This window comes from Gigantopelta aegis, chromosome 8 (assembly GCF_016097555.1).
Source record: "Gigantopelta aegis isolate Gae_Host chromosome 8, Gae_host_genome, whole genome shotgun sequence".
Taxonomy (NCBI): domain Eukaryota; kingdom Metazoa; phylum Mollusca; class Gastropoda; order Neomphalida; family Peltospiridae; genus Gigantopelta; species Gigantopelta aegis.
Genome location: NC_054706.1, coordinates 25,980,616 through 26,004,682, shown reverse-complemented (window position 1 = coordinate 26,004,682; position 24,067 = coordinate 25,980,616). Strand labels below are relative to the sequence as shown.

At 38.8% G+C, this 24,067-nt stretch overlaps 2 protein-coding genes across 2 annotated transcripts in view; one reads left to right on the top strand and one right to left on the bottom strand.

The window, feature by feature from the left end:
- The window catches only part of LOC121378673 (high-affinity choline transporter 1-like), a 41,805-nt gene that overhangs the window by 6,895 nt on the left and 10,843 nt on the right, over positions 1 to 24,067 (bottom strand). The window contains exons 2-5 of the mRNA XM_041506954.1: positions 10,744 to 10,960; positions 9,307 to 9,414; positions 2,961 to 3,116; positions 1,039 to 1,187 (exon numbers count right to left, since the gene is read on the bottom strand). Coding sequence (XP_041362888.1) covers positions 1,039 to 1,187; positions 2,961 to 3,116; positions 9,307 to 9,414; positions 10,744 to 10,918 — 588 coding nt within the window. The 5' untranslated portion in view covers positions 10,919 to 10,960. The remainder of the gene's footprint in view (positions 1 to 1,038; positions 1,188 to 2,960; positions 3,117 to 9,306; positions 9,415 to 10,743; positions 10,961 to 24,067) is intronic.
- LOC121378675 lies at positions 15,451 to 19,079 on the top strand. The gene is made up of 2 exons (XM_041506955.1): positions 15,451 to 15,664; positions 18,791 to 19,079. Exons 1-2 carry the CDS (start codon positions 15,505 to 15,507, stop codon positions 18,949 to 18,951), a joined length of 321 nt encoding a protein of 106 aa, XP_041362889.1. The 5' UTR covers positions 15,451 to 15,504; the 3' UTR covers positions 18,952 to 19,079.

The window sequence follows — 24,067 nt, the reverse complement described above, 5'->3', positions numbered from 1 at the left end:
AAGGTATATTTTTGACTATTATAGCCGTTTTTAATAACTGAAATCATACTTTATTAAGATTTTGTGGTTTAGATTATCAATTTCCGTACATTCGAAGTGTTTTTGGTCATCCTGGTGTTTTTAACATCACAAACTGCATTTCTCATATTTTTAAAAACGCATGTGCGTATAAGAAGTAACAGTTGTGGAGTTTTAGTCTATTTTAGAGGGTATTTCACCATTTCAAAGTCACAGACTCATGTTTTACTCAATCGTAACTTTATGCAAATGTGTTACCAGTTTGTAGATTAACTAAACTTAGTGTTAATTTTCACGGGTTGATCCTAGGGTCTGTCCCTTTAAATTATATCAGTCAACTCGTTTGGTTGACGTTCCTGTAATATTGTCATCGTGTGACGTCGAGGAGTTACCTCCCATTTTGCGTATCACTTTGATATGTACCGAGATATTTTTAACCATATGGGTGATACTAATAAAGACATCCAAAACAAAATAGGGTCGTATTTATATAGATGTATATTTAATATCAGTACGCTCATTAATAGTGCACTTAACAATTGTATTCATTTTTATATATTGTTGTCCCTATACAGGTCATTTCCTATTTTTATACCATGAGTCAATCACTTACCAACCCCCATACTGTTACCGAGATACGAACCCAGTACCTACCAGTCTTATGTCCGATAGCTCAACCACTACACCACCGATTCTGGTGTCTCGGTGAATTACTAGCCTGGGCGGGACGTAGCCCAGTGGTAAAGAGCTCGCCTGATGTTTGGTCGGCCTAGGATCGATCCCCGTCGGTGGACCCATTGGGCTATATCTCATACCAGCCAGTGCGCCATGACTGGCGTGTGCTATACTGTCTGTTAGATGAATCATATAAAACATCCCTTGCTATTAATGGAAAACTGTAGCGGATTCTCTCTCTAAGACTATTTATCAAAATTACCAAATGCTTGAAATCCACTGGCCGATGATTGATAAATAAATGTGCCCTAGTGGTGAGGTTAAACAAACCAAACGTTTACTTACCAGTCCTATAAACATGAGGATGAGCTGGATGACGTCGGTGTAGGCGACGGAGTAGAGTCCGCCCGCCAGCGTGTACAGGAGGCTGATGGCCGCCGAGATGATCACGGAGATGCTCATCTGCAGGTCGAGGATGACCGCCAGCGTACCACCTGGTGAAAACCAAACCACAATCAATGTACTCGTCAAAAGCTGTAGTCCAGGAGTAACAGCTTAAAATAGAACAAATCCACCCAGTGCTCAACTAGTACTTACCCAGTAGTCAACCAATACTTACCCAGTAGTCAACCAGTACTTACATAGTTGTCAACCAGTGCTCATGCAGTTGTCAACCAGTGCTCAACCAGTAGTCAGATCAACTAGTACTCGCCCAATAGTCACCCAGTGCTCACCCAGTAGTCAACTAGTACTCACCAAGTAGTCAACTAGTACTCACCCAGTAGTCAACCAGTGCTCACGCAGTTGTCAACCAGTAGTCACCCAGTGCTCACCCAGTAGTCAACTAGTACTCACCCAGTACTCAGTAGTCAACTAGTACTCACCCAGTAGTCAATTAGTACTCACCCAGTAGTCAACTAGTACTCGCCCAGTTCTCAACCACTGCTCACCCAGGTGTCAACCAGTGGTCACCCAGTAGTCACCTAGTACTCACCCAGTAGTCATCTAGTACCCCAGTAGTCAACTTGTACTCACCCAGTAGTCAACTAGGACTCACCCAGTTGTCAACCAGTACTCACCCAGTAGTCAACTTGTACTCACCCAGTAGTCAACTAGGACTCACCCAGTAGTCAACCAGTGCTCACCCAGTAGTCAACTAGTACTCACCCAGCTGTCAACCAGTGCTCATGCAGTTGCCAACCAGTGCTGAACCAGTAGTCACCCAGTGCTCACCGAGTTGTCAACCAGTGCTCAACCAGTAGTCAACCAGTGCTCACGCAGTTGTCAACCAGTAGTCACCCAGTGCTCACCCAGTTGTCAACCAGTGCTCATGCAGTTGCCAACCAGTGCTGAACCAGTAGTCACCCAGTGTTCAACCAGTTGTCAACCAGTGCTCATGCAGTTGTCACCCAGTGCTGAACCAGTAGTCAAATAGTACTCATTCAGTAGTCAACCAGTGCTCACCCATTTGTCAAACAGTACTCAACCAGTAGTCAACTAGTACTCACCCAATAGTCACCCAGTAGTCAACTAGTACTCACCCAGTAGTCAACTAGTACTCACCCAGTAGTCAACTAGTACTCAACCAATAGTCACCCAGTGCTCACCCAGTAGTCAACTAGGACTCACCCAGTAGTCAACTAGTACTCACCCAGTAGTCAACTAGTACTCACCCAGTAGTCAACCAGTGCTCACGCAGTTGTCAATCAGTGCTCAACCAGTAGTCAACTAGTGCTCACCCAGTAGTCAACTAGTACTCACCCAGTAGTCAGCTAGTACTCACCCAGTTTTCAACCAGTTCTCACCCAGTAGTCAACCAGTGCTCACCCAGTTGTCAACCAGTGCTCACCCAGTTGTCAACCAGTGTTCACGCAGTTGTCAACCAGTGCTCAACCAGTAGTCTCCCAGTTGTCACCCAGTAGTCAACTAGTACTCACCCAGTAGTCAACTAGTACTCACCCAGTAGTCAACTAGTACTCACCCAGTTGTCAACCAGTGCTCAACCAATAGTCAACCAGTGCTCACCCAGTTGTTAACCAGTTGTCAACCAGTGCTCACCCAGTACTCACTCAGTGGTCACCCAGTACTCCATCAGTGCTCACCCAGTGCTCACCTAGTACTCAACCAGTGCTCCACTAGTGCTTACCCAGTTGTCAACCAGTACACACCCAGTACTCAACTAGTACTCACCCAGTTATCAACCAGTGCTCAAGCAGTACTCAACAAGTACTCACCTGGTACTAATACAGTTCTCACCCAATACTCACCCAGTGCGTTGAGTATGGCTCCAGACCAGAATATCTCGCCGGCCAGTGCTGGTAGGTAGAGCAGCATGGCCACCACGCTGCCAAACTTCCTCTCGAACGGATCCAGCATGGTGCTGTACTCGCGAAAACGCATTTTCTTAGCGAAGAAAAACCCACCTGTAGAGAAATAACAATGGCATACCCTTATAAAATACTAATCACCGATGGGTGTTTATGTGTACGTGTGTGTTGTTGTTGCTGCTGCTGCTGTCGCTGTTGTTGTTGTTGTTTGGGGTTGGGGTTGTTTATGTTTTCCTGTGTGTTTTTTGTTGGGGGTTTTTTTTTTTTTTTGGGGGGGTTTGTTGGTTGTTGTTGTTGTTGTTGTTGTTGTGTTTGTTTTGGGTTTTTTTTTAGGGGGGTATTTGTTTGTGTGGCCGGTCTTCTGTGTTGCTTTGGTAAAGCGCTCACTTGAAGCGCTGTCGGTCTGACATTGATCCCCGTCGGTGGGTCCATTGGGCTATTTATCGTTTCCACCAGTGCACTACGACTGGTATATAAAAAAAACCCAATGGTATATGTGTTATCCTGTCTGTGGGATGGTGCATATAAAAGATCCCTTACTACAAATAGAAAAATGTATCGGGTTTCCTTTCTAAGAAAATTACTAAATGTTTGACATCCAATAGCCGATGACTAATAAATCAATGTGCTCTAGTGGTGTCGTTAAACAAAACAAACTTGTTGTTTTGGGTTTGGTTTTGTTTGTTTGTTGTTGTGGGGTTGTTGTTGAGGTTTTTGGAGGAAGAGTTGGGAGTGTTCAGGATATTTGTGATTGGTTTCTTGTTGTTGTAGGATAATGGGACCGCCCCAGCCTCTTTGGTGACGAACTACACAACATCGTCCTTCGTTCACATGTAGGACAATATGGCACTAATCCAGTTAACACGTACCCCAGTACCTCCTCCGCGCCTCATCTTTTCACAAATAAATTATTCGTTTTACGAATTAGGTGCATAACATATGCTAAGTTTGATTGTAATAAAAATGACAGACAAAAAAAGAAAGAATTAATGTACAGGGGCGTAGCGTAATTTGCATATGGGGGAGGGTCGAATATGAACCTAGCGGACACTTTTGTCTTCTTTTGTTTTAAGTCCACTTTTTGAAGTTGAATAGCCGAAAAGTATGCAGTGCAGAACAGCTTATTGTGTTGTGTAGGCCTGTTGATAGTACAAGTTTCATTTTAATATTTGCTTTACTTTTAAAATGGCGTATGATACGAAACGTGATGTCCAAAATTGCTATACTAAACATTTAATGTAAACACGATGGTCGATTGCCAACTGTTATTTTTTCTTACAGCCCATAGTCTTCTGTTACATAATGAAGAAGAAGAAGAAATGTTTTATTTAACGACGGACTTAACACATTTTATTTACGGTTATATGGCGTCAGACATATGGTTAAGGACCACACAGATTTTGAGAGGAAACCCGCTGTCGCCACTACATGGGCTACTCTTTCCGATTAGCAGCAAGGGATCTTTTATTTGCGCTTCCCACAGGCAGGATAGCACAAACCATGGCCTTTGTTGAACCAGTTATGGATCACTGGTCGGTGCAAGTGGTTTACACCTACCCATTGAGCCTTGCGGAGCACTCACTCAGGGTTTGGAGTCGGTATCTGGATTAAAAATCCCATGCCTCGACTGGGATCCGAACCCATTACCTATCATCCTGTAGACCGTTACATAATGACATACATTTAGAAGAACTTCATTTCTTAGAGTGCTATTTTTGCCATTAACCTGTCGAGATGTCATCTTTTTTTCCAATTAAAAATTCTACTAATGTGAAATTATCCGCATGACCACTGTCTGTCGGCTTTCTTGGAGAGACAGTCGCATATTGAATAGTCTATAGAATTGCAGTTGGGGACATAAAAAGGAAATGTTGGGGCAAAGATAATACTCGAAGAAATTGTTTTTAGTTTAGAATTTGTTGTTGGTTGAGTGACGTCACAGGGGCTATTCTCTTCTTCGAAGGTAGAAAGAAAGGAAACCCGCTTTTCTTGTTTAATCAGTGGCGGATCCAGAAAATCCATTTAGGGGCTCCCAATGACATGAGGCTAAATGCCAAGGGAACTTTGGGGGAGGTTTTGAGGGGGGTCGTAAAAAAATGAAAATTAATATATAATAAAATATATAACTGTCGCAAATTTAGGGTGGCCTGGGCCCCTGCCCGCCACTCCCAGATCAGCCTCTGAATATTGGTTAGATACCATCATGGCCATTCAGTACAAAACCTCAAACGGTCACTCGAATTTTCTTCAGTCTTTATACATTGACGGATCTAGGGGCACTTCTACACTGACTCTGGTACAATGAAGTTGTGTTGTGAGAACGTGGTGATTTCTCTCCCCCCCCCCCCCACCCCCACCCTTGGGGCTGTGCTGCGCGTGCTTGGGCGATTGTCACGCTGTGTTACGGCATTGACAAACCGCGGCGATCGACCAGTAGAAGAAGGAGGAGGTGACCTAAGACTACCCGGGGGGGGGGGGGGGCCTAACTTGGCGGCTCAACCGCCAGGAGCGGCCCCACCTGTTCCGAAGAGGAGGACGAGACCGACAGGGGCGGTGCAGGGGGATCCAAAGCCGGTGGCTCAACCACCGGGGGCGGTTCCTTCTGCGTCGCTGCCCCCATCTACTCGACCGAAGCACTCGCCAAGAGTGGCCCGGAGGGGGGGGCCAAAGCTGTCAGCTCCACTGACAGTGGCGGACCCTTTGGCGCCCGTTCACTTGCTCAAATCACCTTAAAACCTTCTAGGGGCAGTTTCACGGGAAAGGTTGCACTGCTCGTTGATTGGAATAAAATTTTCATAACTTTAATATTTAAAGCTCTATTCTACTGAAATTTTATAGGTACCTGTTTGAATGGTATAGCAATCTACAAACCAAATATTATTGCAATAACTTGATTTTTCATCAAGTAGTGAATATTTATATATCAAAATAACACATTTACGAGTCTCATTTGCATTTTTGCATTATTCCATCACTATTTTAATAATAATGTAATGTGAAATAGATACTTTTATTTTTATTTATTTGAATACTAAACTACTGGTAAACATTTTTTTACCAACCATATCAAAACTGGAGGTTGTGTTATAAATTTACAGTATTTTAAAGAACTAACCCTGTTTTCTGTTAAAAAAAAATTGAAGATGTCCTGTTATGAACATTGACCTATAAATAATTCAAATAACATTTTACAACAATTATTTTTGTATTACTATAATCACAATAGACACCTACAGTTGTGACGAGAACAAAAATCGATGTAACTTTGTTATTTACTTTGAGATATTTACTGTAACATAGAGCCTAAAAATTTTCGTTAAAAAATGTCCCCTCCTAAACATGGGTCAAATAAATATATACAGGCAGGTTACAAAACTTTAATCATATAGTACATGCATAATAGCCTACAAAAACTAATTTGTATAATTATTGTGTTTGTGTGAATTGTAGTTCTGTAAATACAAAAATGTTTGCATGTTAAACAAAATGTCCCCTCCTAAACACAATTTTAACATGTATATTTAAATATCTTTTTGCAAAGTGCTTTCATTACATTATCAATATATTTACTTGAATGGATACAAAATACAATTCTATACCAATTTCATAATATATATGAAGTTTGTTTGATAGATTTTTTGTAAAAGGGTTGTGAGATATGATGCATTATTGAGATAATTAAAAAACCCACCCCAAAACCCAACATGCTTATATGTATGATTTAAATTCATTTAAAATTAACTATTAATTCACTGTTGTAGTGGTACTTTTACGTCACAATGTTCGAGTTCCGGAAAGGACATTTTACAACATGTTAAAGCTGAGCAGATTTGATAGTGACATGTCTGGGTGTTGCTATGTACATGTGACTTGTATGGAAGTCTGAGACATTTGTTGACAATCTGCAGGTGTTAGTGGGTTTGACTGAGAGATGTCAGCTTTGTTTATTATTCTGTCACACTTGGAAAGTTGTGCAGTGATCAATTTTGGTTCTTTATTCTACCATGCGTATAAATACAGTCAAACTGTGTTAAACATTCACTATAAGGAGGACATGTATTAACTTGGCCTTTTAACGCAGGTGGTTGTTTAATACAGGTGGCTGATTAATGCAGGTCAGTTCATATTATTACAGAATCTGATGTTTTTTAAGAATACTTTACTATGACGAGGGTTATTACATTGGACGAATAACCAATACACAATCAGGGCTTCTAGAATTTTTATAAAATCCACTAGCCATGGGATCAGTGATTTTTAAAAATGTACTAGCCACAATTAAAAATTATCTAGCCCTACTTTACTGTAAGTTAATATAATTTTACTAAATACTAGTAATAATCGGATATAACACCTAAAGAGGGAGATAGAACTCAAAAACACTAACATTGGGAGATGGGATGGGGGCAGGATATTCATATTTACAAAATAGACTTAACTGCAACATTTGACCAGAAATAATTCACTAGCCGTCGGGCATGGCAATAGTAATTATTTACTAGCCCAACATTGAATATCACTATCCATGGAAGTGGGACTACCATAATCTAGAATCCTTGACAATGCAAGTGTAAAGTGCTTGAAGGTGATCATATTTGTATGAAATTCCTTCATGAGTGTAAAGTGACATCAACAGTTAAATGGCCACGGACAAGGTCCTAACAGACTGTCGGAGTGGAGTGCTTAGAAAGTTGTTTCATCTTTCTTGGGCCTTTAACGGTTGAAGGACATGAGCCTTTTATTCTGCCACAGTTGCAGGACGTAAAATCCAAATATTACAAAATAAAGCTGGCAAATAAGGACATTACAAGCTAAGTAGATTGTGTGTCTTGTATGCAGCAGTGTACATATGAATGACAGGTAATCTTTCAATGTTAATTATCTAATTACACCATTACATGCAGATTCATATCAAATATTATTTCCTAATACAATTATGAATTAAACATTTTAAAAAGATTAAGAGCAGTCTCAGTTTATTTAACTGAAATCTAAATGTTAAAAAAAAATGTCCCCTCCTAAACGAAATTGCCATTTTCACACTGCAATGTTTGAAAGCTTATATTACTGCTAATACTAATGCAATCAACATTATTTTTAACTAGTATTCTAAAAAAACATATTGAAATTTCTTTTCTAATTCAGTTATAGACATTTTGTTTGAAGATTAGTATTTAATGGTTTCTGTTTAACATAAATCATTTTTAAATAGAAGAATATTGCTAAAATATTACCAAAAATAATCAGAAAATTTAAAATCCTTGGTCTTATTAATGAAAACATTGTTACTCTTAACAGTTTCCTATCTTTTTTAAAAACACCTTAGTTTATCTTTAGAAATGTATCACATAAAAGCTTATGATTATGCTGTACCTATGTGTCCTCATATTTTTATGTTGTGCATGTAATCATATCACTGATTATTTTATAAACCGTAACAGCTGTAGGTCGAATTGTTTATAAAACATTTCACTAGTCATATTGCTTTTTAAAAATGTTGTTTTTTATAGAATGCTGCATAGTTCATTTTTGGGTCCCAGTGAGACTCTTTATGCAACCTTTCCCGTGAAACTGCTCTTAGGCCGAGCATTCAAAAATACTTTTGGTTTTAATTTCTTAGTTCGGACATGGTTAGGATGCAGGTTATTCTCCGTAGGACTTAGGCGTTTTTGAAATTTTACTAAAAAATTTATTCCAAATTCCGTGATCCACCCGCCCCTAGCTCATTTGACGTGCCCTTTTAATGACTTTCACGGGGTTTGTTTTATTCAGCATCCACAGTATACATGTACAAGATGCCCTGAAAACGCGATTCTGAGCATGTTTTTTTTTTGTTTTTTTTAATTCTGGGCAGCATGCCCAAAAATACCCTAATAGATCTCGTTCCCTTTGGGAGTTGAGCTCATTTGCCTTCAATAAAAACCAATTTTTTTTTTTTTTTTTTTAGAATTGTGTGCCCCAACCCCACTACAAAATCCTGGATTCGCCTCCGCTAAACACATTAGGATGACACAGATCACACTGGATTACATACATGGATATATACTAATAAAAAGCCTGTGAGTTTACACTGGATGTGTATACATGGATATATACTAATCAAGAAACTGTGAGCTTACATTGGATGTACATAAACACCTAAATATTCTAAGGAAAAAAAAAAAGCTGTTCATTTGAATCAGATACGCTGTACAGAGGTTTTAAGAAGGTAGATAACTCTGGAATTAGTGTCAATGATTTAAAAACGTATTCCCGACATTGCTGCTTTAATTAGTAAGAAACTTACCGAACATGAGGGCGATGCCATATCCGAGTGGCGCCTGGCACCACACCAACCCATCTTTGACCACAGCCTCCGCTGATCCGTTGATGAAGCCGCCACCGACCCATGTCGCTGAAACAAAAATACGAGAAAAATACAGGATTTATTTGTTCTTTCTTTCTTTCTTTCTTTCGTTCATTCGTTCTTTCATTCTTTCTCCACCAACCCGTGACGCTGATATAAAAAATAGAAGAAAATTAATGTATTCGTTCATTCATTCATTATTTCATTCATTCATTCATTTACTCATTCATTCTTTCATACACTCATTTATTTTCCACTCACCCATTGCGCTAAAAGAAAGTACGATAAAAAACAGTAGTCATTCTTTCTTTCTTTCTTCTTTTTTGCATGATCCTTTCACTCATTCAATCGTTCATTCATTCATTCTTTCTTTCTTTCTTTCATCTTTATTATTTCATTCATTTATTCATTCATTGAGTCTTTCTTTTATTCATTCATCATTCATTTATTCCTGTATAAAAGATCATATTTATAGCTATTTTTTATATACTTACCTGTCATTGTGAACCGGTAAATGATTACTTGTCATTGTGAAATAGTTAATAATTACCTGTTATTGTGAAACAGTAAATGATTACCTGTCATTGTGAAACAGTAAATGATTATCTGTCATTGTGAAACATTTCATTGTGAAACAGTAAGTTATTTCCTGTCATTGTGAAACAGTAAATGATTACCTGTCATTGTAAAAGAGTAAGAGATTACCTGTCATTGTGAAACAGTAAATGATTACCTGTCATTGTGAAACAGTAAGTTATTACCTGTCATTGTGAAACAGTAAATGATTACCTGTCATTGTAAAAGAGTAAGAGATTACCTGTCATTGTGAAACAGTAAATGATTACCTGTCATTGTGAAACAGTAAATGATTACCTGTCATTGTGAAACAGTAAGTTATTACCTGTCATTGTGAAACAGTAAATGATTACCTGTCATTGTAAAAGAGTAAGAGATTACCTGCCATTGTGAAACAGTAAGTTATTACCTGTCATTGTGAAACAGTAAGAGATTACCTGTCATTGTGAAACAGTAAGTTATTACCTGTCTTTGTGAAACAGTAAATGATTGCCTGTCATTGTGAAACAGTAAATGATTACCTGTCATTGTGAAACAGTAAAGGATTACCTGTCCTTGTAAAACGGTAAGTGATTACCTGTCATTGTGAAATAGTTAATAATTATCTGTCATTGTGAATCGCTCAATGATTACCTGTCATTGTGAAATAGTTAATAATTACCTGGTATTGTGAAACAGTAAAGGATTACCTGTCATTGTGAAACGGTAAGTGATTACCTGTCATTGTGAAATAATTAATAATTACCTGTCATTGTGAATCACTCAATGGTTACCTGTCATTGTCAAATAGTTAATAATTACCTGTCATTGTGAAACAGCCCACAAACAGTCCTATCTTGCGTCCAGCTAGCATCACCTCTTTTGAGTCGATGTTTGTGAAGAAGTGTCCGGACCTGCGCGCCGCCACGATTCCTATGACCAGGATGAGGATGTAGAAGAAGATCACGGCCACGAGACCGCCGATGAAGATCCCCATTGTGGTTTAACACTTTATGGTCTGTCACACGTAAACCGATTCCTGGAAATATAACAATACACCCCCATTGTGGTTTAACACTTTATGGTCTGTCACAGGTAAACCGGTTCCTGGAAATATAACAATGCACCCCCATTGTGGTTTAACTCTTTATGGTCTGTCACACGTAAACCGGTTCCTGGAAATATAACAATGCACCCCATTGTGGTTTAACACTATTGTCTGTCGCACGTGAACCGGTTCCTGGAAATATAACAACGAGTCACGTAACATTAAGACCCCCGTTGTAGTTAGATTAACACTTTATAGTGTGTTCGGGTTCTCGAAAATACATCAATGTTTCTGGGAAAGGCTTCTTTGCTAAGGAACTATTCTGAGTTTGCCGTCGTTATAACATGAAGACCCATACTGTGTTTAGATTAACACTTTATGGTCTGTCCATGTCCCTAAAAATATAACAATGTGTCCGAAAAACGATTGGGTTGGACCTGTTCTGAGTTTGCTGCAAATAGTAACACGAAGACTCCCATTGCGTTTAGATTCGCACTTTATGGTCTGTCCATGTTCTTAAAAATATAACAATGTGTCCGAAAAACGATTGGTTAGGACCTGTTCTGAGTTTGCTGCAAATAGTAACACGAAGACTCCCACTGCGTTTAGATTAACACTTTATGGTCTGTCCATGTTCTTAAAAATATAACAATGTGTCCGAAAAGCGATTGGTTAGGACCTGCTCTGAGTTTGCTGCAAATAGTAACACGAAGACTCCCATTGCGTTTAGATTAGCACTTTATGGTCTGTCCATGTTCTTAAAAATATAACAATGTGTCCAAAAAACGATTGGTTAGGACCTGTTCTGAGTTTGCTGCAAATAGTAACACGAAGACTCCCACTGCGTTTAGATTAGCACTTTATGGTCTGTCCATGTTCTTAAAAATATAACAATGTGTCCGAAAAACGATTGGTTAGAACCTGTTCTGAGTTTGCTGCAAATAGTAACACGAAGACTCCCACTGCGTTTAGATTAACACTTTATGGTCTGTCCATGTTCTTAAAAATATAACAATGTGTCCGAAAAGCGATTCGTTAGGACCTGTTCTGAGTTTGCTGCAAATAGTAACAGGAAGACTCCCATTGTGGTTAGATTAACACTTTATGGTCTGTCCATGTTCTTAAAAATATAACAATGTGTCCGAAAAGCGATTCGTTAGGACCTGTTCTGAGTTTGCTGCAAATAGTAACAGGAAGACTCCCATTGTGGTTAGATTAACACTTTATGGTCTGTCCATGTCCCTAAAAATATAACTGTGTCCGAAAAACGATTGGTTAGGACCTGTTCTGATTTTGCTGCAAATAGTAACACGAAGACTCCCATTGTGGTTAGATTAACACTTTATGGTCTGTTTCACGTAAACCGGTTCCAGGAAATATAACAATGCATTGTCCTCGGTGTGGTTAGATTAACACTTTATAGTCTGTTTCACGTAAACCGGTTCCTGGAAATATAACAACGCACTGTCACCGTTGTGCTTAGATTAACACTTTATGGTTTGTTACGCATAAACCGGTTCCTGGAAATATAACAATACACTGTCCTCGTTGTGGTTAGATTAACACTTTATGGTCTGTTTCACGTAAACCGGTTCCTGGAAATATAACAACGCACTGTCACCGTTGTGCTTAGATTAACACTTTATGGTTTGTTACGCATAAACCGGTTCCTGGAAATATAACAATACACTGTCCTCGTTGTGGTTAGATTAACACTTTATGGTCTGTTTCACGTAAACCGGTTCCTGGAAATATAACAATACACTGTCCTCGTTGTGGTTAGATTAACATTTTATGGTCTGTTTCACGTAAACCGGTTCCTGGAAATATAACAATGCACTGTCCCCGTTGTGGTTAGATTAACACTTTATGGTCTGTTTCACGTAAACCGGTTCCTGGAAATATAACAATGCACTGTCCCCATTGTGGTTAGATTAACACTTTATGGTCTGTTACGCGTAAACCGGTTCCTGGAAATATAACAATGTGTCTGAGAAAGGATTTTTTCTTTTCAGTGGAACTTCCTGAGTTTTATGCCAATATAACACGTTTACACAACAAACGAAGGTGTTTTATGACTAAAATTGCATATTAAAATTAATTTTTCTGTTTAGAATATCAATGTCTGTATAAACAAGGAGTTTGTCGTCGTCCTAATGTTTGTAGTAGCTGAAACCTTATTTTATCTTCTACTAATTTCGTACGTACGAAAATATATATAATAATACGAAGTTAAATGAAAAATGTCTACGACAAACATTATCACACGACGGTAAAACAATGGATATCTGATCAAGAAACTATATTTGACATGTAATTTTGGTAACCAACAAAGGCTCCGTTAGTCGGAAACATCTCACAATGGCTGCAAACGCAGGACAGTCTCTTTAATGAAGGAAGGATATGTTTTATTTAACGACGCACTCAACACATTTTATTTACGGTTATATGGCGTCAGACATATGGTTAAGGACCACGCAGATATTGAGTGAGGAAACCCGCTGTCGCCACTTCATGGACTACTCTTTTTGAGCAAGGAATCTTTTATATGCACCATCCCACAAACAGGATAGTACATACCACGGCCTTTGTTACACCAGTTATCACTTTATTTACGGTTATATGACGTCGGACATATGAAGGAAGGGACAATTAAGGCATTTGACCTGGTATGCATATTCAACGATATATAATGCACATTATTGCTCAATATTAACAAGTATAATCGTATAGTTAATTAATAAAACGGTTAAATGTGACGGCTATTATATATAACGGGCGCAGCCATTTTGTATCATTCCAGTGAATACGCCCTCTGGCGAGTTGGTGGTTACGTAATACCTAACGTGTCACGTCAGGAATTAGTCTTCGAACTGAAGAAACAAAACATACCTGATTTTTGCGGATGCATCGCAATATTCTGTAATAATAGTCATCCCAGTAAGCCAGCAACAATTATATATTATTGTTAATACAAAATAAACCACCATTGTCAAAGTGCTGAAATAACTGTATTATGTTTGGTACATAAATTAACCCACGTATTGAAATAATAATCAGAGTGTTTTCTTAGTTAATTTGTATTTTCTTTCAGAACAGAACAGAACTTTATTTAATTCAAGTCGCTATTCAGCGGCATATGAGGTACATTAACAATAATTATATGAGTGACAAGATGGGGTTTACAGGAGGAAATTTATATGTACAATATCCAAACAAAAAGGTCTAATAATAATAATAATAATAATAATACAAAATGAAATATATTTCTAATAGTAATAATAATAATATATATATACTACTCAAAAGAATTTAAGGGTCAGACGATATTTTCGACATTATTTTCTGAATGTCAATTATATTAGCTAGACCATAATGTCACGCATGGTATTGTTCCATTTTGACGAAAGTGGGTCTAAGCAACCCATAAATGAATTAAAATCCACTGTCATTGACACTGTCGACTAGTTCTAATGGCGAAAACATGCTTACATTTGCACGTAAATTAGGGCGAAAGCGAAAGGTCTGCTAAGTGCCCATAACTTGCTTTTTCACAAAGCGCTTCATTTGCACGCTTTGCATGTGTATTCCATGTTCCCAATGCTGAATTTCTGTATAATTGGAGCTTGAGTTCGTGTACGGTGCACACTCCAAATTCGACAATGGTACGACGTCAACTGACTATCGAAGATCGAGGAAGGGCTATTGCTTGGCTTCAGGTTGGCAATACGCAAAGAAATGTTGCAATGAGACTTGGTGTTAGTGTCAGAGTGTCGTTGGCCGACTGTGGCAACGGTACCAAGCAACGAATTCTGTTCGAAATTGTCCACGTTCGGGAAGACCCCGAAACACTACAAATAGAGAGGACCGCTACATCACTAATATGGCTCTACATCAACGCACAACCACTGCACGCCGATTACGTGACAATCTGCGGACTGCGACTGGAACTCGAGTGTCTGATCAAACCATACGCAATCGTCTGAGAGCCAATAATCTACGCTGCTGTCGCCAGGCTGTTCGACCACCACTCCTACCACGTCACAGAACGGCCAGACATCACTGGTGCACGCTTCATCTGCGGTGGCGACGTGTTCAGTGGGGTCGAGTGATGTTCACTGATGAGTCCAGGTTTAGTCTCCAGTTCAACGACGGTCGGGTTCGTGTCTACAGACGTCCTGGGGAGCGCTTCGCTGACGTTAACGTTAGACAACGTCACCGTTTCGGTGGTGGCAGCGTCATGGTGTGGGGCGGCATCTCTATCCACCACAGGACCCCCCACTATGTGGTGGATGAGAGAGAGAGAGAGATAACCTAACTCATTTCACCTCCGATTATGCATGCGAAGTACTATAGAGAGAAGGAGGAAGACGAGAGAGAGTGGGGTTGGGAGAGAAATATTACACAAATACTGCTCAAATGACTTGAGGCCGATACCTTCAAAAGATAAATGATGTGGATAAATATGATAAATTTCACTAGGTTGAAGAGTCTTGTTATTTCAAAGGGGGCCATCTTTTCCTTGGTCTGGGTGGATGACTAGTACCCGTCCTGGTGTCGAGTGTTCGCTGCTCTGTGGCGGATCGGGCTATATAGAAAATCTACGATATAGATACAGGTGTTATGACGACCACCCTACAACGATCGTGGATATTGAATACAGGAATGGCACGTGCCATACAGAACCATGTGGAGGTAAGTAACAAGAAACAGGGGCGGATGAAGGCTTTTTCTAGAGAGGGGGTGCAACGTTTAAAGGGGGAATCTACAGTATTCATAGTTCGAGAGCCAAAGGGCTTGATATTTTGGCGGACCTGACTCCGCACATACTTTTGGTTTGCTATTTATTTGTTAGTTTGTTTTGTTTAACGACACCACTAGAGCACATTGATGTATTAATAATCGCCTATTGAATGTTAAACATATGATCATTATGTCACAGAGATGAAACCCGCTACATTTTTCCATCAGTAGCAAGGGATCTTTTATATGCACCATCCCTCAGACAGCATAGCACATACCACGGCCTTTGATATACCAGTCGTGGTGCACTGGCTAGAGCGAGAAATAGCCCAATAGGCCCACCGACGGGGATCGATCCTAGACCGACCGCGCATCAAACGAGCATTTTACCACTAGGCTACGTCCCGCCCTCCTATTTATTTGTCTGAACAGACCTTCAGAGTAAACAGCTGGGTGGTCTGCTTTGTTGGAAACCAAACCTTGCAAACAACATTCATGACCATCAGAGATGAGGCGATTACTTGACGAAAGGTAACGATTACGATTACTTAAGAATGTCACGATTACGATTACGATTACAAGAAAATTGAAAGTAGTCGATTACGATTGCGAATATGACCAATATTATAGAAAGCAGCATACACGCATATATGTGGTCAATGACCATATATGCGTGTACATCCTGATTTTTGATGAATCGTGGATTGAATCGGGGCATTTGAGATTTCCTAAAAAAAATAGCAATTACATCACATACCATCTATTTACTTTCCCAGTTTGACAAGCAGAAGTACTGACACCGAGCAGAAAAAACTGAAGTTTATCCATGTTGTTGTTAACTTTCACCTTCCCAGTTAATGATTTTTACATTTTTACAGGCACCTAAATTGATCAAAAGCACACAATCCGTAGAAACGTTAACAAAACTGGAGATTTCTTATTTTATAATTATCAAAACCTGAACGTATGGTAAAGTGTCGTATGCATGAGCATGTTCATATTTACAAGCTAGTGAGTAATGTCAGCGGAAATATGAGATTACAGGTCGATCTTTTATTTATTGAAGCAGATAAAGGCTTTAAAAATTAAAAGTATAAAATAAAATGCAGATTCGTAATGAGCTACACACCAAAATGCTTTCTGTTATTACAACATAAACATTCAGTGTTTTATTCAAATAAATATTATACGGCTATTTATAATAAAATAATAATAATAATAAAATAAATCACCAAATCTATTGAAAAACAAAACAAGATGTTTCTACCACCTTATCTTAGAGGTAGTATTTTGAACACCATACAGCAATCTGTAGACTGCTACATTTATAGGAATAACTAATAGAACAGGGGCCTAATTCATTATACTCTCGCAACTTTGCTATCTCGCAGTGCTAAAAGACTTGCAAAGAGGATGTTTTGTTGTCTAGCAGAGCCTAAGAGACCTTTATGAATTAGGGCCAGATCTTTTTTTAATCTGGGCTGTCTGTCCAGCTCAGTGGTTTTAATGGCTAGCTTTTACCTGTTATTAATGTACATTCAAAAGTAACATATATAATTTTATGTATGGAGGAAAATAATCAATTTATATTTTTCTCATTTTAGTACCAAAATATTGCATAGTACCTGTATAATTGTAACCATAATTTTTGGTTTAAACAATATTTATTCACAATTATAATGCTGGTTGGGGATTGGCCAACAGGCAAAATGCCTATATCAAGGTTTCTCCCTACAATTTGAAAATGTAATTCAGGTCTACACAAGATGACAGACTAATGGTAAATTCAATGATTCCAAATCTTAAAGGCATATTCCCATGGGCAAGTTAACAAATCTGTTCGTAACCCCAGGTCTACCAAGGATTATAAATAAAGGTAATCTTGATTACTACGGAGATGGGGAAAAAAGAGAAAAAAAGCCATAATTTATGTTACAATTCTAACTTTTGTAACAATTTTATGACAAAACAACAACAAAAAAACACCCCACAAAATAAAAGTGTAATGTGTAAAGTCAGATTTAACCAATTTTTGTGGTCTTTGAGGTTTATGGATCCCGGACTATCAGGAAGGGCGTGCAACGTATAGAAAAATGGCATCTGCAGTGTTGAAATGTAACAAAAGTTATTTACATACCAATCTTCCCCCAGAATCAACAACTGGCCATATATATGTGTCTCCTCTTGCCAAGAAGCGATTCAGATACATCGAAAGAGAGCTAATGAAGCCCAAACGATGCAAGCTGAACGCATGGTGAAAAGAAGTAAGCGTATCTTTGCACCCGTACAAGTCGGCGACAATGTGACTATACCTATCCCCCATGTTGACAGAGGTAGAACTGACCCACGGAATATCATCGGCGTTGTGACTGAATGTAGTGACAATGACTTGTACAGTATTGCTGTGAAAGGTGGCACTCTCAGTGGTAAATATTCACGCAACCAAATTGATGTGTGTGTGTGTGTGTCTGTGTGTGTGTGTGTGTGTCTGTGCTACCAAGATGTATTCTACAGATGACTTCAACACAGAGAAAACCATTTCTCTCCACCAAGCTGTTCAACTTGACTCTAAACTGTGGTGGGCAGGGTTTTACCAAGTGCAACTGTGCAGGTTCCAAGCGTTGTCAAACTAATCGTTGCCGGTGTTTCAAGGCCAAGATGCAGTACAACTCTAGGTGTCACTCAACACTGCCGTGTACAAATAAACTATCCTGAGTGCAATTCACTCCTTCCTGAAAATGAGAACTAATTACTCTTTAAATACAATTGGTTTTCTCACCAGAACGATTTCAGGAAATATGTATAATTTTCATCATCAGATTTCAGGAAATATGTATAATTCCTGGAATTTTCATGAATTACACATATTTCCTGAGTGAATCAGACATTACACATATTTCCTGAAATTTTCAGGAATTATACATATTTTCTGATAATACATATTTCCTGTATATATGTATCACACCCTTTTCCCGATTCCTGAATATATGTAGTTTATACCTGTCCCTGATTATGCAACTTTTGAAGCTTTTTGATGTTTACATTATACCATACCATTTGTTTACAATTTATTTTCAGATAAATGCCTTCCTGGTGTGTATAGATTTCTCCCTCACTCCACGAACCCAGGTCGCTTTTACCAGTGTTCGAACGAGAGGGCGTTTCTTCACCGCTGTCCACCCAACACTGTCTGGGGACAAGCTCTAGGAAGATGTGCATGGCCATGGGAAGTCAAGTAAAGCGACTGACATTGATCTTCGTGAATACTTATAAGTGATTATTATTATACCTATATCGGTGGTTGTTTTTCCATAGCCATCTATAGCAATTCCAGCATTACTGCCAAATTCCAAATTCTTTAATATTCAATAAAACTGACGTACCTGTATTTAGTTACTTTTTTATTTAGTTTTGGTTTGGTTTTGTACATTATTACTGTTTTGCGCATTACCATGGGAAGTCAATTATAGTGATCGACATTGACCGTCATGGATACTTCAAAGTGATTATTATACCTGTGTCAGTGGTTTTTCGTAACAAAAGTAGCGATATCTTGTAGGAGAATATCGCAGGAGATCTCGCAAATCATAGTGCCAGCGATATGTCCTACAAAAGCCTCTAATTGATGATAAAACTGGTTATCCTTGTATTGAGTGACATGTTTGAGTTATAAATAATACTAGTCGTTAAAACACGGCTCTACTGGTCTTACAATAGCAAAAAAAAAAGGGGGGGTTAACGACGCACTCAACACATTTTATTTATGGTTATATGGCGTCAGACACATGGTTAAGGACCACACAGATATTGAGAGAGGAAACCAGCTATCTCCACTTCATGGGCTACTCTGTTCGATTAGCAGCAAGGGATATTTTATATGCACCATCCCAGACAGGATAGCACATATCACGGCCATTGATGTACCAGTCGTGGAGCACTGGCTGGAATGAGAAATAGCCCAATGGGCCCACTGACGGGGATCGATCCCACACCGACCGCGCATCGAGCGAGTGCTGTACCATTGGGCTACGTCCAGCCCCTCTTACAATAGCAGCTAATTCGGGACAGTATCTTTAATCGCCCGGGTGTTCACTCAAGTGGAAGACTATCATTTTTGTGGGCGGTTTCCAATGAAAAGTGATGGTGTATGTGTGGAAACTTGTGGAATGCTTTCATCAGAGAACTGTTCAAGCACGTCTGTCGTGGACACAATCCTAGACTTTGCCAGAGAGTTTTGTCCAATACAGTTAAAAGTTTGTTTTGTTTAACGACGCCATTAGAGCGCATTGATTAATTAATAATCGGCTACTGGATGTCAAATATTTGGTAATTCTGACACGTAGTCATCAGAGAAAACCCGCTACATTTTTCCTAATGAAGCAAGGGATCTTTTGTATGCACTTTCCCACAGACATGAGAGCTCATACCACGGCATTTGATCAGTTGTGGTGCACTGGCTGGATTATATTAAATTGGTGCATTATAATAAATTATTAGTGTGGAATATCAGTTGAATGTATCCACCGACGTGGTTCAAATCCAAGACAGGGACTTGGTGTATGCAGTTTGCCTTCATGAAAACGTGTGACCGTTTGTGACTCTTATTAATCAAGTGCTAGTTTGCAACCTGCTTATAATTATGTCTGTTAGTAAAATACTTTAATTCTATACACTAACCCTGTTATAATATAAAAATCGATTCATTGGTACGAGACTATTAGGCTGACTTAATAAATCAGTTCAACATCTGTGCACCACTTGTTGTCTTGGAAATCAGTTGGAATTCCATCATCGATCATTGGTTATAATCGGTTCGCACCGACCGATTAACTTTCGATTACACAGTCGGATAGAACTATATGAACATAAGAAGGATTTAAATAATAGGGACCAAAAAGTAAAATTTGTTTTATTTAACGACGCCTCTAGAGCACATTGGTTTTTGTCTTATCATCGGCTATTGGACGTCAAACATATGGTCATTCTGACATATTTCTTTAGAGGAAACCCGCTGCCGCCACATAGGTTACTCTTTCCGATAAGCAGCAAGGGGTCTTTTATATTCACTTTTCCAAAGACAGGACAGCACATACCACGGCCTTTGATGAACCAGTTGTGGACCACTGGTTGGAACGGAAAATAATAATAATAGGGACCAGGCACCTATTGTGAGGTTCAATGGGATCTAGACCTTACAAATGGCTAATTTTACCCTTAATACTCGTAACTATTTAATTTTTGCACACATAAAAACAGGGGACAATATTTCAAAAGATTATGTAACAGGAAGACAGTTCACGTGATGTTTACTTAGGTAACCGATTGTTCGGTTAAGTGAATAGAGTTACCTAATACTAAAACACTTGAACTACGGTTCTGTGCTAAAGTGGTGGTTCAAATGTATTTAAAAACATAAATTGATTTCCACTTTCTTTACTCATATGTGGTACTTTTAATTTTAGAATGTAAGTATTCACCACGTAACCGATTGGCGGTTCTCGTGATTTTAAAATTGCGTAACCAACACACGAACAGAACAACTGTTCTCGTGAAATATTGTACCCTGTTAAAACAAACATCAACACCATTATATTTGCATTAATTCTACAACTTCTAAATTTTATTCCAAATTCCGTCCACCTCAAACTTACTCCCCCCCCCCCCCCCCCCCCACCCCCCACCCCTACGAAATTAGTCACTGGCTATGCCAGAGATTAATCCCGTAACAGGAGTTTGCGAAACCTTAGTGGTATATGCGCACGTAAAACATTATCCGATGCGCTCCGCATTAATTCCATCGTATAAACTAGAACAACAATTACAACTAAAATGCTCGCGTGACACAATCGATTATGGATTTTTATAATCGATCAACACATTGGGAGAGCCAAACCAATAAATTTTCGATTCTAATCGATCATTGGAACAACCCTAACCACTTATAATTAACTTTATCACCATGGTGATAGCAACGAGGTAAGTTGTATTAACAAACCGGAGCTCTCTAAATCACACTACTGTTTTAACTGTAGGGGGCGTGGCGTAGCCCAGTGGTACAGTCCTCGGTTGATGCGCTGTCGGTCTGGGGTCGATCCCCGCTGGTGGCCATTGGCCTATTTCTCGTTCTAGCCAGTGCACCACGACTGGTATATCAAAGGCCGTGATATGTGCTATCCTGATAGTATGTATAAAAAATCCTTTACTACTAATGGAAAACATATAGCGGTTTTTTTTTCTAAGTCTATATGCCAAAGTTACCAAATGTGTGACATCCAATAGCCGATGATTAATAAATAAATTTGCTCTAGTGGTGTCGTTACACAAAACAAACTTCTCTCCTTTTTTTGTAAATGTCGATTATGTTTTAAGAATCTTCAGCTGTCAACAATACAATTTGAATTTGTGTCTTCGAGTCGGGACTTGGAACCCAATATACTGATTGAAGTAAAACGCTTTCGTACACACCCGTTGGTGTGAACATTATTTATTATTTTTGATAACTCATACTTGTTAACACCAATACGTGAGATAATATATGACAGACATACGACAGACTGCACCTGGGTGATGACCAGGTCACCAATGTCATACCATCCAATGGATAAGCACAGTAGAAATCGATCACTAGATGTGACGTACAAGTTAACCAGAAATTGACTTCTCGGTGACGCTAGGGCAGTGCATCGGTTTTAGTTGGAAAAGGCGTTTAAATTTATTTTAAAAGTCTTTTCTGAAAATATGTAAGAAATAGAATACTACATTCGTGTCCGTTAGATACCAACTCGTTGTTTAAAAACATATCCAACGAGTGACAGCGTTTTTAAACAATTTGTAGGATAGTATCTAATGTCCACTCATGTAGTATTCTCTATTTAGCTGACGAATCGACGTTAACAGTATTGTGTTCATCGTAAGCGAACGAGACAGGCGAAGGGAGGCAACTGTCCCCCACCCCCATCCCCCAGGGCTGGAGCAAATCATCACATTCGGGCACCCCTGCGCGTGCTGTAACCTCACCGTGGTGCAGGGGTGTAACATTCTCTTTAAGAATGGCCAATACAGCACAAATTGAAATTTTGAGTAAAAGTCAGTATCTATCTGTGATATTTGTATTTTTGCACAGTTCTTTACACTGTTTTTATTTAAATCTTGAATTTTTATATTGATGTTGATCATCACCTTATTTGTTTGCATTACCATAGTTTGACACCCAATAGCCGATGTAGTTTTCGTGCTGGGGTGTCGTTAAATATTCATTCATTCATTCATTCATTCATATGCGGGCAAAAAAGATAGAAATATTCGGGCAAAATTAGCTTGCCTGAAACATTTTGACTGTGCATTTCCATCATTCTACTTAGTATTAGTTGTAACCCATATAACAATGCGTAGTGATTCGTTTTCAACCCTAGTTAGCTATTTGGTAGTAATGCTAATATGAATAAATGTTGTTATCCAGATTCTGGCATGTTCAGTTAATTCGGGCAAGCATTACACCTTCTACATCTAATGACCGTCACTCTAAGGGTTTTCTTGACAGGATGCAACCGATCTCGTCCCTACAAGTTGTGCACCCTAACGGCCTTAACGAGGCCACTCACGCGGACATACATCAGATCGGACTTTAAACTTTTTAGACATTCGTTCAAAATTTTATGTCAAAATTACTCCTTTTTTCTATATTATTAATTAGTCCGATCCTCTCTTCTTTCTCTCATTTAATGTTGGACTGTCCTTCTAAAATGCTCCAAATTATATAAATATTCGGCCGAGCAATCAATTCCTTTTCATTTTTGGTAATTTAATTTTTTTAATTAAATATATATATATATATATATATATATATATATATATATATATATATATATACATGTATATATCTTTTTACTAATTGCTATTCCAATATTCTGTCCATTTCCAATTCACCCGCCCCCCTCGCCCCCCTCCCCCCTTCTGTCCCGAGCTGGCTAGTTAGAGTTTGCACCCGGGAGAGACGTGCTTGAACCTTGATTGAATATAGCCACGTTAATATGTTATCCAATCCAATTCATTCGGGCAAAATCAGCCTGTCCCCAACGCCCCTACAAAAATGGTAGGCCGTACGCCTATGGTGTTCATATCGAATACATCAAATACTATATCTCACCAAATAGCCGGTGTGTATTTTTGTGCTGGGGTGTCTTTAAACATTCATTAATTCATTCATTCATTCATATTAAATCCAAATTCATAGATCACACGTTTTGTACATCATCCATATATAAAGTTTGAAAATAACGCACGTTACACTTAACAGTGCATGTAAAATAATTTTGTATATTGATTGCCACTATTTAGTTATGTAGCTGATAGAAA